We start from the raw sequence: 18,973 nt of genomic DNA on the forward strand, positions 1-18,973 counted from the left end.
TCATCTAAATAAACTGTTTTCATGACAATATTCAATTAAATAACAACGGAAGCATCCTGGCCTCACTTTTATCCTTGAATTGCAGTATTTATCCCTATACAGCTATATAGGGACAAAAAAATAATGCCTTTTAACCATGTTGAACTATAAATGTTTATGACGTCATATTTTGCAGACAACAAGATTTGTTTGCACGTGTCATTCCTACATCTATTACACTATTTAAAGGGTCATCAAAGGACTCATATTCTACTCCTGATGGTCATATTCTACTCCTGATGAAGTGCACCGCGGTGCGCGAAACGCGTTGAGTTTTATTTCGCCTGCTTACTTCTACATTTTGTAAGTAGTTTTATTTTTAGCAGAAATTTTATATTAAACGATGTTACACTATTTGGCGTTTTTTCCTCTTTCTGTTTGAACTGTGGATTCGCCTACATCTACCCTTGATCTCCCGCTGTAGAGCTTGATTTCATCGCCTTCTGGTGAGCCTTTAGAGTTACTGCACACAGTGGTGGATACATTAATATTTATTATTCACAATACAGTGATTGGCTTTGTTAGTTGAACAAAGGTTTAAAATGTTATTACACTATTAGTTATTTTGTTTCATTTTATATATGCGCTCCCTTCACACTTTTCTGGACACGTTTGAGACCCAGTCAAAGGGGCTATTTTCGTAAGAGGAGCAGCAGCATCACAGCCATTACAGAACTTCACTGGAACTTAATTTTGAGCGCTGAGGATTTGGGTATTGTATATACCTTTGTGCAACTATAAATGTTTGTTGGCACACTTATGTGTGCTTTTGTCTTGAGGAAGACATCCCTCTGTGGTGTTGAAATGTTGACATTATAAAGTAAGTTTTTGTCATTTTGATACAGTAAGTCCAGTGTGCGTCAGAGTAATTTCGCATTCATATGGGGCTACTAGTCAAAGGTCCCCGATCTGACTTGCACCTGGTATTTAATCAAAAGAAGTGCAGCCAAACTCACACAAACATTTGTATGGAATCATCTCAATATTAGAACAATTCACCTAGATTACAATACAATGTACAGCACTGTGGTATATACTGCCTCTTTATAAAAAAAATAAATAAAAATGAAACGTAAAAAAAGTTTGGATTGAGTTGCAGCTACATTTGTAGAAACAATAACATCTCTATGCTAGTCCATTACACGGAAATTACAGCCCTTGTAGTATAGTAGCAAAAACTGGTAAAGCTATTTAGAAACTACAGTGATTAAGCAATCCTAGAAAAAAATGATCCATAAAAGTCATTGCACTTGATATTTACTTACTTGATATTTTTATTATTTTAAGGCTTGCACTTTAAACTGTATTAAGTTTTTTCTTACTTACTTACTTTACCTCATGAGTAATCATTGGCCCTGAACCACTGACTTGCAAGCTTTAAGAAATGTACAGTTCACATGAAGAAGGGGGTCAACTATTTGCTACACTTTTCCTAAGGTAAATTGAACTCAAGTAACCAGGTAGCTGCTGAAATTCCAAACTGAGAGTTCCTGAAAAATATTGAAATAATTAAAAAAATGAAGTCTAACTTTAAATTGTCTTAGAATACACTCTACATTTGTAAACTCAAAGATAAACAACCCCTTTAACAACTCTGAACTGTATAAAAGACAAGAATTATTAAACCGGTTGTTATTATGGGACCTCTTATCCGAAAACCTGTTATTCACAAAGCAGGAAGGCCACCTACCATAGTCTAATTTTTATAAACAATCTCACTTTTCTCTGGACCAATAGAACAGTACCTTGTACTTGATGGTAACTTAGCTGCATTAATCTATATCTGTGGTAAAATAACCCTATTGGGTTTAATGTTTACATTTTTAGCAGATATAAGATATGGAGATACAAATTACAGATAGACCCCCTCATTTGAAAACCCCCAGGTACCAAGCATTTTGAATAACAAATCCCATACCTGTATTCATATTTTTTATTTGCAGATTCCACTTTATATTAGTGGTTTAAGGGTATATGGCTTAAAGGGTGAGAAAAAAATTTGAAGAATTTTGTAGAGAGCTCTCTTTCACCTTTTTTTGCCCATAATGAAAGTTGGATGCATAATCATGCTTTCATGCAATTGCTCCATCTGTCATCATTATAACAACTTCACACACTTCTCTGCTGTTAGATCAAAAAATGCTCCTTGAAAGGTGAAAAGTGCATGTTGGTGTGTAAGTATGAAATAAAGTGCCATGACTACATGCATTGTGTGTCTAGCAGTTGCTAATGACCAAAGTGTCTCTGATAAAAATGTACTTAATACAGAAATTCAATCAATCCATTTCTTTTCCCAAAGTAACTTTTCAGAAGTAAAGGGGGCTAAGTGTAAAAAAATCCTATAGACGATTATTAAAAATCCTATAGACGAAATTTTAACACCTTATTATTACAATGACACATTCCAAATTAACACAGGCACACGCTAGGGTCATTTTAAAAACCTTCCTGGTGCTACGCATTCTTGAAACCCTTGTCACTTGTTATTAGCCTCCCTTTCTGGTCAGACTCTGGCATCTCTTCTCTTGTGGTTGCTGCAGCCATGATGTTGGACTTGTAGACAAGGAAATGATCCAACAGACACTGCATGTAGTTGTGCTCCAGCCTGTTGGGATTTGCCCAACTTGAAGCCTGATGCCTTCTTCTGCAGAGGAGATGTCAGAATTCTGGCAAGAAACTTAGTTTTAAAGAAACTAGAGGAGACAAGATTGCTTATTTTGAAGAAGAATAGCACCAAGTAGGCTTTTAAAATACTGACATGTTAGGATAATGTGATTGACTGACACAAAGGTAACAGTTATATTGGGTAAGTAAATACATGTTACAAATTCTATTAGTTTGCAGTGCAATACCTTTTCATGAGCTGAACCTCACTTACCCTTGTGTGTGTCCTGATGTGCATTTTTAATCCATCATTTTTACTGAATGCTTTGTCACAGTAAGGACACTGGTAGGGGCGCTCACCTGAAAAAAAGATTACATTTAGTACAGTAACCAAAGGAAGACAAACCACCGCTCTACCAATTCAAGCAAGCGCATCAGGGCGTCATCAATAGGAGGCACATTCTTCTACTCTGAAGTTCATGTTCATTAATGGATAGACTGAAAAAAGGAGAACAAAGATCTGAGCGTTCCAAATCTTCACATGAAGAACAAAAGAATGCAATGGCAACACACTGACTTGGATCAAAGGGCCCCTCTTAGTTGCCTGATGTTTTCTAACAGTGTCTGACTGCATGGAGAGATATGTAAAGCAAAAATGACAGTCCTGTTAGGGAGTGAATTATGAGCCAGTTTTGTTGTGGCTGGTTTATTTTCAGTGAGCGGCTTTGATACACACTTTCTTAAAGAGTGCTAACATTGCTGCACATCTGTTCAGCATTTCTGCCATCTGGATTGCAACCTTCACATTTAATTACTATAATTGAATTCGCTTTTTGCACTATATTTAACTAAGAGCATAAATTTATTGCCAACCATGTTGTCGTACAAGCACAAGAAGATTTAAATTAGACTGACTATGCATAATGGGTAAGCTACTCTGTAAATAAAAGTTTTAAAATCACATAGAGTTTTTCTTACTGAGCAGTATTTTTACTCTCTGCTTAATGTAATTTGCTATATATTGTTTGTGCTAGCAGAAGCAAAAACAGTATAAATATGTTTTACTACCAAATTGTGAGCCAAGGCCACTCCCTCTCTCCTTTAACAAAGTCTTTTCAATGTCCATATTTTCAAAATATATTTATTGCAGCTACAGGGGGTCCACATAGTGCAGTGATATCATCACCATAATCATGCTCCAGTAGGAACCACTGCAATTCAAGCAAAATGATTTGCTTTGGACATTTGTAGTAATTTTGACCTCAGACAGAGGTAGATGCAAAAGAAATACCAAACTGGAGCCTAGGTTATGTTACATTAAACCACAAAGTCAGAAAAACTGCATCTTAATATCAAAAGCAGACTCTGGTGTAAAAATGGTTACAAATGATTCCTGGGGAAAGCAAAAGTGTTACTTGTTTTTTTTTTTTAATTAAAGAAGCTGCTCACTAGATCACAGAAATATACAATAAAAATTACTGTATCAGTTGAAATAGGAAAGTAAATTTTTAGAATTCGTCATGAATTATATTTTGCGTGCGACACCCTGGGATCAGTGCAGGGTTAAGAATTTTTACAGCATAGGAGTCCTCTGGGAATAACCAGACTGAGCTATGAAGATGATTTATAGTCTGTCATAACTGATTACTTGCAACAGGTAAGTGAAAAACTTTGTCTTTAAATTGGATAAAAAATTATGTTATTTTTATAACATATTTATTATTGTTTCTGCTCCATTAAAAGTATGCTAGACCAAGCAGGTCACTTGGTGGAAGAAGGAGCATGTAAACCTCTGTTAAAAATATTCAGTAAATGCAAAATAGAAAGGAGACAATTTCTTAAACAGGCCTCCAGCATTGCATACTTCAATGCTAGTGTGCAATACCAAGATCTGTTACTTTAAAATGTTGCTTTTTAAATTACAATTACACATTGGTCCAGTACAATGTTGTTTTTTGTGCCATGTGCTTTCAATAATGACCTTGCAGCTAGTATTTCAAGAACTATTTAATTCCCTCTCTCTGTTCACTTTCAAAATCTTATGATTTTTTAGTCTAAAATACATGGTTTGTATTTCTTTTGCTTGTATTACTCTTTCTCTACTAGCTTTCAATTTTTCTCACCCTCCACATTTTCCTTTTTTATGTATATTTGGCAAGTTCCCTGTCTTCCATTTTTCTTCCAAGTTGAACATTTTCTCTTTCCTTCATTTCTAACCTTTCTTCATTCTGTTTATCCTTTCCTAGTAAAATATCATCTTCACCTCTCACCTTCTTCTTTGTGCCATGATTTTCCCATTATCCTTCTCATCTCTGTGTATATATCTTATGCAGCATGTTTTTAATTTTCTAGGATTGTCACTGCTTAATCTACAGGTTAATATTCCACCTCCCTCATCGCTCCACATTTATTACAAGCTGACTTTTCCTCCTTCCTGCTGTGATAGTACTGCTCTGCATTTGTGTTAAAGGTTTAACTTCCTACTTTATACAAACTTTATGGCAGATGCACTTCCAGTAAGGGAAGATATTGTGTCTGTAATGTTTGGGCCTCACTAAGGGCCTTTCACAAAAATGTGTATAAATATAGTACAATACAAACCCATATTTTATTACAATGATAAATGCGAATGGAAAGCATGTGATGCCCGGTTCAAATCTTTTAAGAGTTACATTGAGTTTTGTACACCACCATTGCTTACCCCCAATTAATCTTCTCAACTGCAAGCCAGTGAATAATGAGTTTTATTTACAGGTAAATAAGCACTGCCTGTTTTTCTGTGAACTGTAATAAAAGATGCACTAAATGTGCAAGAAATGGTTGACCAACATTTTGGCCACATAGAAAAACTGTAAAAGATCAAAATACAAAATACCAAAATACAAAGCTATTTATTTAGGGGCAGATTTGTTATTATATGGGCACTGGATTTGGGGAATAAGAAGGCAAAAACTGGACGTGTGATAAGCCATCTACCACACCACACCTACTAGTTTACTAGGCTTTTCAGTGTATTTGCATTTTATTGGTTTGTTACAGTATGTAGCAGTGTGTTATATCATCCGTATTCTTCTGCTGCAGTTATTTGTTCTGATACATTAAATGATACATTAAATGAGAAGGAAAGGCATTTTGCTAATTTATTGCCAATAGATTAGTCACAATAGTGCAAGCTAGAATGTATATTTATTCTGTAGAAAGCTTTACCATACCTGAGTAAACAGCCCTAAAAGCTCCCTGTGTTTGTTTAGAAAGTAGTGCCATTTTAGATTGGTCTCAGTAAATAACTGTGCTAATCTGTACTAACAGCAGCAGGGAAGAGAAGGCAGAAGGAGAGATGGGAGGGGGCGGACAAGGAGCAAACTAAGCAGACTTGTTCTGTACCCTGAAGGATTTTTCTAAGAAAGGCAGTCTGACACAGAAGAACATGAATACACAAAAAAAGAAAACAAATCCCGTGTTTCTCAGAGCAGCTTTCCTGTGAGTGTTTATGGCTGTATTTACATAGACCTTTCTGATAAAACTTACCTAGTTTTAGGCTGAAGACACACAGAGCTACTAGTAGCAGCTACTTCTTGTGGCTACTAAAATAGACAATGTTGATCATTTACTGATAATTGTCTCTACGTGGGTTTTAGCAGAGGCAATTCTCAGCACTGTCTATGCAGTGTATTTTCTGGAGTTTAGTAGCCGTAAAGAAATAGCTGCTAGTAGTAGCTCCATGTGACTTCACCCCTAACAAACATTTGCTTCTCCTTTAAGTATTGTATCAAAATTAATATCTGGCTCTTATAAAAAATCCTGGATCAAAGCAATTTTATCATCTTAAAACAAGCAATAAAATAAGAAATGTATGTATGGGAAACAGCTGCCATGCTGGTACTACTGCGGCCGCGTTCTAGAATACTATAAGTGCTGCTACACCTATGCCATACCTAACTATAAGATTAGTCTATGTGTAAGGCACCTGCACAGGCAATGTAGTCAAAATGCATAAAAGATGAAGATAATATGCTGTTCTTATGCATATGTGTCTACACTACCATAACATACTACCCAACATTACCACTACATAACTACCCAACATTATTGTAAAAATGCAACATTGCACCAGAATGTTAGAGAATGCTGTATACTGTAGATGAATTCCGGAAAGTTCATTTTCTTGCCATTTATACAACAAAACAATACAGCAGCTTGTGTTGTTTCTTGTCCCTAATAAATTTTGTCATAATGTGGGGGGAAATCCTCCACATCCTAATTTTTAGCAGGTGTACAACCTTAAAAGCTACATACATAAGAAGTGGAATTACAAATGTAATACACATATAAATGTCAGACAAATGCCCAAAAACATCTAAATAAAGTGTTCGGAAGATAAAACTACCACTAGTTTTCACTGGATATTCAACCCCCCCCCCCCCCCGCCTTAAATTAAGCTCTCACAGAATTTTATTAGACACATTAACAGAAGTTGTCAAATTGTAAATGGAAAATAATGGAACAAAGCCAGCCACTGCAAACCTTTTATTTCCCTTTGTTTTTTGTTTTGATGTTTTCAAATCCCATTTGACTACAAATGGGATTTTTAGTCCCTCTTCTGTTGAATAAAGTTCTTTCTCTCCCACGCTACTATGTGTTTGTCATCAATTCAAAACCATTGCAAAGGGATCATGTGCCTGAAAACCTTAGGACAAAGAATGTGGAGTGATAAGAATTGATGATGGCCATTGGATATTGTTTGTTCTAATTAGTACAAACTGTGTATGTGAGAAGAAACTGGTGGTCTTGGTTGCCAGACACATTACATGTCATGCACTTATTCATGGCCACAATCCCAGTCACTTTCCCAGAGTATATCAATACACAAAACTGTGAAATATATAATGGCAGCAGTAAAACACATTTCTAATGGTAAGACCTGTTCTAACCTGCCTATCTACACACACATATACACAAGGGCATATATATATATATATATATATATATAATAAGAGAAAATGCAGTGAAGTCCTATAGATGTCAGAAAAAAAGCACTTTTGGTGTCAATTTTTCTGGAATATCTCTTTAAATGGAGGCCCACTGTATTTTAAAGCACAGCTTGGGTAAGCGCTAATTAGATTCTAGCTACAGATTGATGTCAACCTTGATGGAAAAGGAAAGCACAAGTGAAAAGCAGAATCCAATTCATGCTGAGCATTCTGAATAACAGGTCCCATACCTATACAAGCATTTATAAACCAGGCCCTATGCTACTTGATATGTTGAGGGTTGCACATTTTAAAGCATGCGCCAGTGCACAGTGTATGTGATAAAACACCCTCCTATAAATCTGTTAATTTGCAACAAATTCACACCACCTTCAAGCAGATCTTAAAAAAGCACTAGGCTCACCCAAATGTTACAATGTCACAATGTCTAATTAACAATATTACACTTCAAAATGCAAATTTTTATTCTTAATATTTGCTCATTTTTATTCCTTTACAACTTTTATTTCATTTTCTCTTTCATATTTAGAAGAAAAAAGAATATTGTAAATCTAAAAAACAAATCTGCTCTGTTTAAAGGAAACTGACCATTTCAAAAAGACTAACTTGTTTTCCACTGTAGTCAAATTTCAGTTATTCAGCTGTTGTTAAACTAAAAATTTCAGCAAATCTCATGCAAACAGTGGGGTTTATTTATAGACTTTGTGAATCGCAGAATGATTCACACAGCGAACACATTTACCCTGTGTATGTCACCCTCGTGCAAACACCCATCTAATTTGGGAGCTATTTGCAAATATTTATGTGCATTGCGCATCTTACCGTGATTCAAAAAGAAAGGACAGATAGGAAAATAAGTGCAATGTTTAAGCGGGGGAAAATAAGCAAAAAATAACCATAGATGAATAAATATGTGCTGTGCAAGTATATAAATGACCCAGAATGAGTTTAAGTTCAAAACCAGCTGGAGGGTTGCAGCATGGCAATCCAAGTCTTGTAACATGTACATCATGTGGCAATGAAGAGATATGTTGCCCTGTAGAACTGCTGAGATTTAGATAGTAGGGTTCTTAAATCTGCAGACACATTGAGCAAACTGCAATTTTGAGAACAAATGTTTTTCCCCAAAATGCAACAGTTTTTCCCAAAATACACATCCTTGCAGCTGCAAGAGCGCACTGCGCAACTGCATGCATATTTTGATGCAAATCGGATGCAACTGTGTGGAAGACCAACTGGCGAGATTTTCGGTGTTTGGGGCATGTCAGTGACATCTGCCCCTGATTGTTTAGGCATTAGTGTGCTGTTCGTTAGCTCCGAAGTTCCCCTGCATCAATAGGCACAGCAGTGCCTGGATTCAGAATGGAAGGCAGGAAGGACTGAGAGGCACAGAGTGCAACTATACTAAGTTACTAGAACATATTTTGTTACAAGTACCTTACAAAAGTGGTTTTACATGCAACTCATTGTAGTAAAAAGCGCAGGTTGCTCACTGCATCTGTAAACATAAATGAGCTCTAGTGTGTGTATATTTTTGTGAGAATAGTGTGTCAACAAAAATGTTATTTGTGTAAATTTTTGGTCATCATTAAGCTGTTAAGTTAGAAAAGACTGCATCAATATGCAGTGCCAAGCGAGGCAAACGTGTTTCTTCTGTAGTTAACACAGATAAGGAAGTGGAAAGGTCTCATGCTGGGAACAACAGGGTGAAGTGCTAAGAGAATAGAAGGATAAATATAATGAATGTGGCGTCTCCCCACAGCTGACCTGAAAAGACTTTGAAGACTAATAAGCCTAAAGTACAGTGTGCATGAAAAATGTTTTTTTAATACTCTGGCAACCTTTACGTGTTCAAAAATTCATTAATCACAATGACAAAAGTTATGTGAAACATTTCCTCACAATGAGCCATAAAACACGAATATATGTGATGCTTTACATATAATTTAAAGGGCACATTACTGATTTACATGCAGCAAATCAGAGATGCCAGAGTGATCACTAATTTTCCAATACAAAGTGAAATCATTTTGGCTTTATCATTACCATCTAGATCAAAACAAAGTTATGAAACCAAATTAGACCCCTACAGACAGCTGAAAAATGTTTTCTTAATAGTAGGTTAAGAAAATAAAGGCTTGAGGGATCTCTCCTTCTGAAAACTATTATAAATGTCTTTCTGATAGGAATCACTAAGGTAATGGCTCATAATGACCACATCTTTACATCTTTCATCAGATGCCTGTGAAGTAAGAAATCGTAACTTAATATTTATGTGCTCTGAATGATAAGACTCTGCTTTGATCAATTTATGGACTTCCATGGGCTCCACTACTGATTGTCAGTGAAATATTTCCATTAGTATAAGTGATTTAGTTAATTATGATTCTGAGATACTCACTCACACGCACACATACAACGTCAAACTTTATATTATACAATATCATGCTGGATTATATAAAAATGGTCATAGAGAATATGTCATCTCCAAAACATCCAATGAAAGATCATAATGAAATCATACAGCATAAAGCTGCTTTGTAATATCACTTTGGGGAGGTTACAATAAAAAACAAATGTAAAAGTAGCCCCTGCAGAGCTCTGCAATAGCCAGTGATTTACACATGTAAGGTTTAAAGCAAATTGGCTGGGTAGTTCTACTCTTTTACTCAATCTATTCCTTTTCTCCCAACAGGAACACCAGCCCAGGGTATAAAGTAAGCAATTACAACCGCTGAGGAGGTGCCTAACATTTTGGCACCCCCAAGTGATTTTACCTTTCCTTCTTCTTTAAAGGGGTAGTTCACCTAAAGTTAACTTTAAGTATAGCTATAGAATGGCCAATTCTTAGCAATTTTTCAACTGGTCTTCATTTTTTAAATTTTTTATAGGTTTTTAATTATTTGCCTTCCTCTTCTGACTCTTTCCAGCTTTGAAATGGGGGTCACTGAACCCAGCAGCCAAAAACTATTGCTCTATGAGCTTAAAATTTAATTGTTACTGCTACTTTTTATTAGTTATCTTTCTATTTAGGCTCCCATATTCATATTGCTGTTTTTCTTTCAAACCACTGTCTGGTTGCTAGGTTAAATTGGACCCTAGCAACCAGATATCTAATGAACTTCCAAACTGGAGAGCTGCTGAACAAAAAGCTAAATTGTCTCAGAATATCACTGTCTACATCATACTAAACATGAATGTAAACATCTAGCTGAAATGAGAAGACCATTATAAAAGGCTAAGTTCAAGAAGAGGTATACAAATACATTGGTGCAGTCTAATAGTGATGGCATTCAGCACACTGGGATGAAAAGAGCGACCTCAATGAGTACTACAAGTTAGTACCTAAAGTCCTGAAATGAATGCCCAAAACAAGATTATAGCAATCAATCAGCTGGCAGTATAAGCGCATATCTAACTGGAAAAGATAGGACATTGAGAAGACTGAATGAAAAACAAGGACGCTTCTCACGATGCAATTAAAGGATAGTACAAACCTAAAAACACCTTTGGTCAAAATGAGCACAATAAATAGGACTTGTGTTGAAATTACATTGTCTATTGTTTTATTATTTCTCCCTTATCTAAGCTGCAGCTTTTAAAGTTTTAACAGATCCATTTATTTTTATCTGATCCTTTAAAGTGCCTTGGTATCAGAAGTGACAGGAAGAACTAAAGTGAAACTGGCTATTATTGTCTAGTGCCAGATATAACATAAAGCATAGATATGAATTAATTAAAACATTAGGCAAAACATTTGTTTAGCACAAGCCCTATTTAGCTAATACTAAAAAGTTGTGTATACTATCCCTTTAACATCCTAAGGCTAAGCAACGTTATGACCATGGGCAAAATGGAGACCACAGACTTAAAGAATTATAGTCTGCATATACAGTAATACTGCCATTGTCTGGCTGAGTGAATGCATCCAGTTGGGCAAAGATAAGTATCTATTAAACCAGACAAACAAATATATGACACTCATAAAAAACTATTTCAGCTGCAAGAACCTAAAAGCACCTTCCTGAAAAAATGCTTTACAAAGTATGTTGAGAAGCAAAAAGAAAAAGCTTAATTTAAAGCCTATGCAAGGACAATTCTTTAGACTTTTTTTAGTACAGGTATGGGACCCATTATCCAGAATGCTCGGGACCTGGGGTATTCCGGATAAGGGATCTTTCCGTAATTCGGATCTCCTACTTTAAGTCTGCTAAAAAAATTATTTAAACACTAATTAAACCCAATAGGCTTGTTTTGGCTCCAATAAGGATTCATTATATCTTAGTTGGGATCAAGTACAAAATACTGTTTTATTATTACAGAGAAAAAGGGAACCATTTTTAAAAATGTGAATTATTTGATAATTATTTGGGAGATAAACTTTCCGTAATTTGAAACTTTCCGGATAATGGGTTTCTGGATAAGGGGGTCCGATACCTGCACAAGCTTTTGGGGGAACCCCCTGCCTTGGCTTTTGCCTTCTGAAAGCTTGTACTGAAAGTATCTGCTATAATAATTGACTTAAAGACATTGGCCTTAATGCAGGATGGTGTGCTTCTTCCCTTCTTCCCACTATTTATGAATGACTTTAAAGCTTTATCTCAAATTGCTTTACAGTTTCTAGATTTTAAAAAAGAGCACGTGCATGCATCTATATTATGTTTTAGTGTTTTATGAAGAGGGTAAACGGTGGCATTTAACACATTTTGGTTCCTAAAGACACCAACATAATAAGACATAATGAAAGCACAGAGTTATGGCAGATACCCCTGAAATTTTGCATTTGAATGAAAAAACACCAGGAAGCAATTATTGAAGTTTTCACTTCAATCTTAAACCACATCTGTGTACATCAGACTTTATTAAACACTGACTGAGTCTAGAAGATATTCATGAGAGACTTGTAGTTTTGTGATGGCTTGCATTAACAGTTAGTGATTAATGAGAACAGGCAAGCTTGTCCTTACATAGTCCTGAGTAAACTGCAAAAGAATGCCATGTAAACTTACAGAAGACACAGAACAATTCTATAACACTAGTCAGAATGTTGTGCTGTATTTAAACAAAGACAAACTACAAACCAATAAATCTTATATCTTACTTTTGTTTAAAAAATTATGTTACTGTAAATCGTGATGTAGCAGACTGAGGCTGCCTATAAAAAGTCTATAGCCTTAGGGGAGAAATGCTATTAAATGTATTGTCAATAAAAAGTGGTTTAACTATCATTAATTCACACATGCTAGTAAGGGGCCCATTCATTAAACCACAATTTTTTTTGATAAAATAGTACGACTTTTTCATGGTTTTCTTCCACGAAAAAGTCGTTTATTTTGCAAAGACTACGACCATTTCAGAATTCATTCAAGCTGTGGTATCGTGACTATCTTTTGGCCAGGTTGGAGCTGCAAAGTGCCATCCTATGAAAGGCTTCCAAAATCATGGATTGAAGTTTCAAAGCCAGAAAGGTTTTCGCGCCGTTTACAATAGTTTGGATATGAAAATTTCGCAACTTTCAGACCACAATATTTTTGTACGACCAAGAAAAGAATTTTCGTGCAATTTTCGCACGTCTGAAATTATCGTGGCTACTCCAAATTTTTTCCAATCTTGTTTTTTATTAGCGAAAATTTGTGGTTTAATGAATGGGCCCCTAAGTGATGACATGTTAGTAATAAATGATACAACTTATCATACTAAAGCAGCTTTGCTATGGGGCTGTACCAAAGCATAATTAAGGATCAGTTACCCATTTAGCCATTTTCTAAACTTAAGATTTCAGATTTAAGTACATTAACAGTCTAGCTTGCTTCTCCAATAGTTGGAACGCACTGAAACCATAAATTTTTGATTTTGGCAAGTGATTTGTCAGAATGGCAAAACAAATTCAAGTCACAGTTGTATGACAGGCTTAGATTCAGTTCTGCTGAATACAAAGGATGTGATAAAATCTAAACTATGCAAAAAGTGCTGAAATTTGGCTAAATTGTAGAATCCTGGTTTCTGTGTATTCCAAAAAACAAAATATGATATTCTACAATGGGACTGGGGCAAGCAATCATAGTAAATAATGAAAATTAAACCCAAGTCTTTAAAGAAAGCTGCACATTGCTCTATCAAGGTGAACCAATTCACTATTCAGCCATAGAGAAAACATGAAACTGCACTGAACTACAGTGCTTTAGGTAAAACTGCAGACTTTTTATTCTGACCTGGGCCCTGCAAGGAGTTTATATTTTTATTATTTTTGTTGTTATTGAGTCTATGGGGCTGATTCATCAAAGTACGAGATCGAATCCCAAAATGAGTAAAATTCGGATTGGATGAAATAATTTCTGATGATCCCAAATAATATTGTACAAAATTTTCGTATCCGAACGATCGTAAACGGCGGGAAAACCTTTCTGACTTTGATCCTTCTGTGCATGATTTTGGAAGCCTCCCATAGGACCTTAGTGTTATCTTTAGGTTACATTATTTGTTCTCTACAGGAAAGAAAAAAAAGGGGAAGTAAAGTGAGAAAAAAAAAGAAGAAAAAAGGGGAAGTAAAATGAGAAAAAAGAAAAAAAAGGGGAAGTTTTACTTACTTTTCTCATTTTACTTCCCCTTTTTTCTTCTTTTTTTTCTCACTTTACTTCCCCTTTTTTCTTTTTTTTTTTCTCATTTTACTTCCCCCCCTTTTTTTTTTCTCATTTTACTTCCCCTTTTTTCTTCTTTTCTTTTTTTTTTTTCCTTTCCTGTAGAGAACAAATAATGTAACCTAAAGATAACACTAAGGTGGATAGAAAAAATGAGATTTGTGTAATTTAATGCTTTGTTCATCGGTTCTCATTGTTTTTATAATACAAAGAAACTTTATTAAAATGTAATAAGGAAAATAGGAAGTGGCATCAGGAGTGATGTCATCTCCACATGCTTTTTAAACCTGTATCAGTTCACTACTGACTTTGTACCTATGATTACGTGTGGCAACACACGAAACGCATCAGGTCTGGATCTTTGAATAAAGCCTTTTTGAAGTTAATAATCTTTAAGATATACAAACTTAATTTTAATACACAATCCCACCCCCACAACCTACTTATATATAAAGGTGATGAACTATTAAGTTGGTAATTGTCTAAAAGAAATGTAATGACATGTATATTTAAATAAATTAATTAAGGATCCTGTAACACAGGCATATAGATATTTGTACCTACGAGGAATCTAAGGGAAATTTCATTCATGTAAGCATTTTTCTTTACTTTAGAAAACTGAATAGTTGATGTAGATTTTTCTATTTTTGTCAGGCTGACAAACAACTGACTTTTGTCTTCAGATACAGAAAACACTATCATTTTGCACATAATCTCAATATTTGCATATATACTTAATTATGATAACTTATTTAAAAGGAAAACTACATGTTTCAATCAATGGTATCCTTGTCATTCCCAGGTCCCTAGGGGTCCTAGGCAGGGCCGCCATCAGGGGGGCACAGGGGGGACTGTTGTCCCAGGCCCGGCCGATTGTTGCTTTAAAGGGGGACCGGTCGTGACACAGTTTTTAAGCACGGGCCCCCTTTAAAGAATTACGGGCCCTTGGGTCATTGGTGGTCAGCGGGTAATTCAATTGGCTGGGCCCCGTGCGTACTGACGTCACAAGTACGCACGGGGGCCAGCCAATTGAATTACCCGCTGACCACGGGCGCAACCTTATAAAAACTGCAGCGGCAAGCCGGTGGGCATAAGAAGAGGATACAGCCGGAGGAGGAGGCGGCGGTGGCGGATGTAGAAGGCGGGTGCAGAAGGCGGGTGCTGGGGAGAGCAGGGAGAGCCACAGGACATGCCTCAGGAGATGCCTCAGGAGGATGGTAGGGAGGAGGATGTTAGGGGGGAGGATGTTAGGGGGGAGGATGTTAGGGGGGGCTGGAGGATGTTGGGGACGACGCTGGGGGAAGCTGGAGGATGGTAAGGGGGGCTGGAGGATGTTGGGGACAACGCTGGGGGAAGCTGGAGGATGGTATGGGGGGCTGGAGGATGCTGAGGGAAGCTGGATGATGGTAGGTGGGGCTGGAGCATGCTGGGGAGGATGCTGGAGGATGTTGGGGAGGTCGCTGGGGGGAAACTGGATGATGGTAGGTGGGGCTGGAGGATGCTGGGGAGGATGTTGGGGAGGTCGTTGGGGGGAAACTGGATGATGGTAGGTGGGGCTGGAGGATGCTGGGGTAGGATGGTAGGTGGGGCTGGAGCATGCTGGGGAGGATGTTGGGAAGGACGCTGGGGGAAGCTGGAGGATGGTAAGGGGGGCTGGAGGATGCTGATGAGGGCGCTGGGGGAAGCTGGAGGATGCTGGGAGGGAGCTGGAGGATTTTGTGGAGGATGCTAGGGGGCAACTGGAGGATGCTGCAGGAGGAGGAGGCGGCGGTGGCGGATGTAGAAGGCGGGTGCAGAAGGCGGGTGCTGGGGAGAGCAGGGAGAGCCACAGGACATGCCTCAGGAGGATGGTAGGGAGGAGGATGTTAGGGGGGAGGATGTTAGGGGGAGGATGTTAGGGGGGGCTGGAGGATGTTGGGGACGACGCTGGGGGAAGCTGGAGGATGGTAAGGGGGGCTGGAGGATGTTGGGGACAACGCTGGGGGAAGCTGGAGGATGGTATGGGGGGCTGGAGGATGCTGAGGGAAGCTGGATGATGGTAGGTGGGGCTGGAGCATGCTGGGGAGGATGCTGGAGGATGTTGGGGAGGTCGCTGGGGGGAAACTGGATGATGGTAGGTGGGGCTGGAGGATGCTGGGGAGGATGTTGGGGAGGTCGTTGGGGGGAAACTGGATGATGGTAGGTGGGGCTGGAGGATGCTGGAGTAGGATGGTAGGTGGGGCTGGGCATGCTGGGGAGGATGTTGGGAAGGACGCTGGGGGAAGCTGGAGGATGGTAAGGGGGGCTGGAGGATGCTGATGAGGGCGCTGGGGGAAGCTGGAGGATGCTGGGAGGGAGCTGGAGGATTTTGTGGAGGATGCTAGGGGGCAACTGGAGGATGCTGCAGCGGGGAGCGGGCCATAGTATGAGGATGCTGGGGGAGGACCAGCAATGTTTTAGGGGGCCCTCGGCTGGCTAGTAATGTTTTAGGGGGTCGCTACCCTGGCTACCAATGTTTTAGGGGGGCCCTGGCTACCAGTGTTTTAGGGAGCCCTGGCTACCAATGTCTCTGTGTCCTTTGTACTGATGGGAGGGGCCATTGGGGAGGCGTGGGAGGAGGGGGCCCAGAAAATTCTGTTCTGAGGGGGCCCGTGATTTCTGATGGCAGCCCTGGTCCTAGGGGATGACATGTTTATAAACTTTGAGGTTACATCTGCAATGACTTCCATTGGCCCTGGGGCCAAATGATCGAATTAGAGTGACGGGTATATGTGCCTTCGGTTTGGGGACCACATCAACGAGCCAATGCGGTCCCCGATCCAATGAAAAAATCAAACCTGCCCGATCGGGATTTCAGGTCACCCAGTGTATGGCCACCTTATCACTACGGTAAAAGAAGTTCTGGAAAAAAATTAGTTGTTCTTAAAGTGTCCTGACCTGGACAGCGATAGGTAGGACAGCATATCTTTAAATTATATTTGTCAATTATGGTCTACTGGGAAGAAACATGAGAAATTTAAGAAAAATCTGCATGATGCAACCAACAGTTGGTTATTTAAAGGGATAGTTGGTTATTTAAAGGGATATTCTCCTAAATGTTATTTCATGAAATAATTTTAAGGCCATGTTTATGTTACAAAAAATCTATTATCCCATGCTTGGGACCAGGGGTTTCTATAATTTGGAATTGCATCTGCTAAAAACATTTAAACATTAAAGGAATTCTGTCATGGGAAACCATGTTTTGTTTTTGTTAAAAATGCATCAATAAATGCAGATTCCTGCACTGAAATCTGTTTTCAAAAGAATGACATAAATATATAATGTGGGGTTAGACATGTTTTTAGCATCTCAAGTGCTAGTCATGTGCCTAATGTTGTGATGTACTTCAGTAACTCTTTACTGCTGTGCTGCAAGTTGGAGCGATATCACCACCACTCCTCCCCACCCCCAGCAGTCGATAAGCTAAACAATGAGAAGTAACAAAATAACAGCTCCCTGACACCTGCATAGTTAAAAGGTTCCCATTCCCCACCTAGTGGTAGTGAGAATAGCACTTAACTGTAAAATACCCAAGTCTGGCCATTACCTACATTGATTAGGAGAAACATTAGCTTATCTGAAAGCAGTTGTTAAAGTGTTGGCTCTTTCTGAAAGCTCCGAATCAGGCGCAATGCACTGAGATGGCTGCCTACACTCCTATATTACAACTTAAAAAATACATTTATTGGTTCACAAATAACATTTCAAATGGTAAAATTAATTTTCTGGTCCGTACAGAGTGTAATTTAGTGATAAAAACTACACCATAAAAATCATGACACTTTATATAAACTGAACAGCATTGTTTTCCAAGCATGTTGCTTAGTTACATTCAAATGCAATGCCCTGTTTTATTTTTACAGAAAAAGGGAAACGATTTAACAGACCAATGTTAGTTATGCTTCACATATGTTAGCTAACATGCTGTCACAGATGCTCGTACCCTTACAAATGGAGATAGGCTATTGAACGTTTGAAAAATTTACATAGTATAGAAATGTACGTGATTCAGAAGCTTTCTCTTACCACAGAAACCATACTTGTCACTTTAGCACTCTGTAGTAGTTGACATACCTGTGTGGCTTCTAATATGTACTCTAAGGGTCCCATTGCTTGCAAACTTCTGTCCGCAATAAGGGCATATTTTCTCTTTTTCCCCTGTGTGTGTCTGAAATGACATAACAATCAATATTATGAAAATGTTTTTGCATGAGAAACTAACCCTTAAGATGACCCTTAAAAAACTAGAGCCTAGTTGAGCTTTAGTTCTCCTTTAAGCTAATTTGAGTTGATTCTTGAAAATCTATTGACCAACAAGGTCATACTTTGGTTGCTCACACTGTGCATATTGATATGAAATAAACCTGAAATGATTACACAGCCCACTGGTCACAGGCCCATAACCTGCTTATCACCAAACTATGCTGATCAAGAAGCAATCTGCAAGAGATGATTCGTCTTTTGGCCAGAGTTCAGAATTCCTGCTATATCACTGCAAATAATCATAATTTAGTGATTTGTTTAGGTATCAAAGTTTTTCTATTTGAGTAACAATGTTATTTTCTTACTGTCACTGAAGATCATCTTTAGTTTAGCCATAAAGCACATGGTATACAGTACTGGCTTGTATCATCGAAATTCTCAACTGACTGAGTGAATATTACCATTAATCTTGCCTTG

At 38.0% G+C, this 18,973-nt stretch overlaps 1 protein-coding gene across 3 annotated transcripts in view; it reads right to left on the minus strand.

Moving 5' to 3' along the window:
* Nucleotides 1-18,973, minus strand: part of prdm5 (PR domain 5) — a 76,738-nt gene that overhangs the window by 17,539 nt on the left and 40,226 nt on the right. For 2 of the 3 annotated variants that reach the window (XM_002940319.5, XM_031903071.1), the window contains 2 exons: nucleotides 18,368-18,461; nucleotides 2,918-3,003 (listed from right to left, as the gene is read on the minus strand). In XM_002940319.5, coding sequence (XP_002940365.2) covers nucleotides 2,918-3,003; nucleotides 18,368-18,461 — 180 coding nt within the window. Of the gene's footprint in view, nucleotides 1-630; nucleotides 1,530-2,917; nucleotides 3,004-18,367; nucleotides 18,462-18,973 lie in introns of those variants that run through there. The other variant, XM_018096245.2, reaches the window with a different exon arrangement.

The sequence above is a fragment of the Xenopus tropicalis genome, chromosome 1 (assembly GCF_000004195.4).
Source record: "Xenopus tropicalis strain Nigerian chromosome 1, UCB_Xtro_10.0, whole genome shotgun sequence".
Classification (NCBI taxonomy): Eukaryota; Metazoa; Chordata; class Amphibia; order Anura; family Pipidae; genus Xenopus; species Xenopus tropicalis.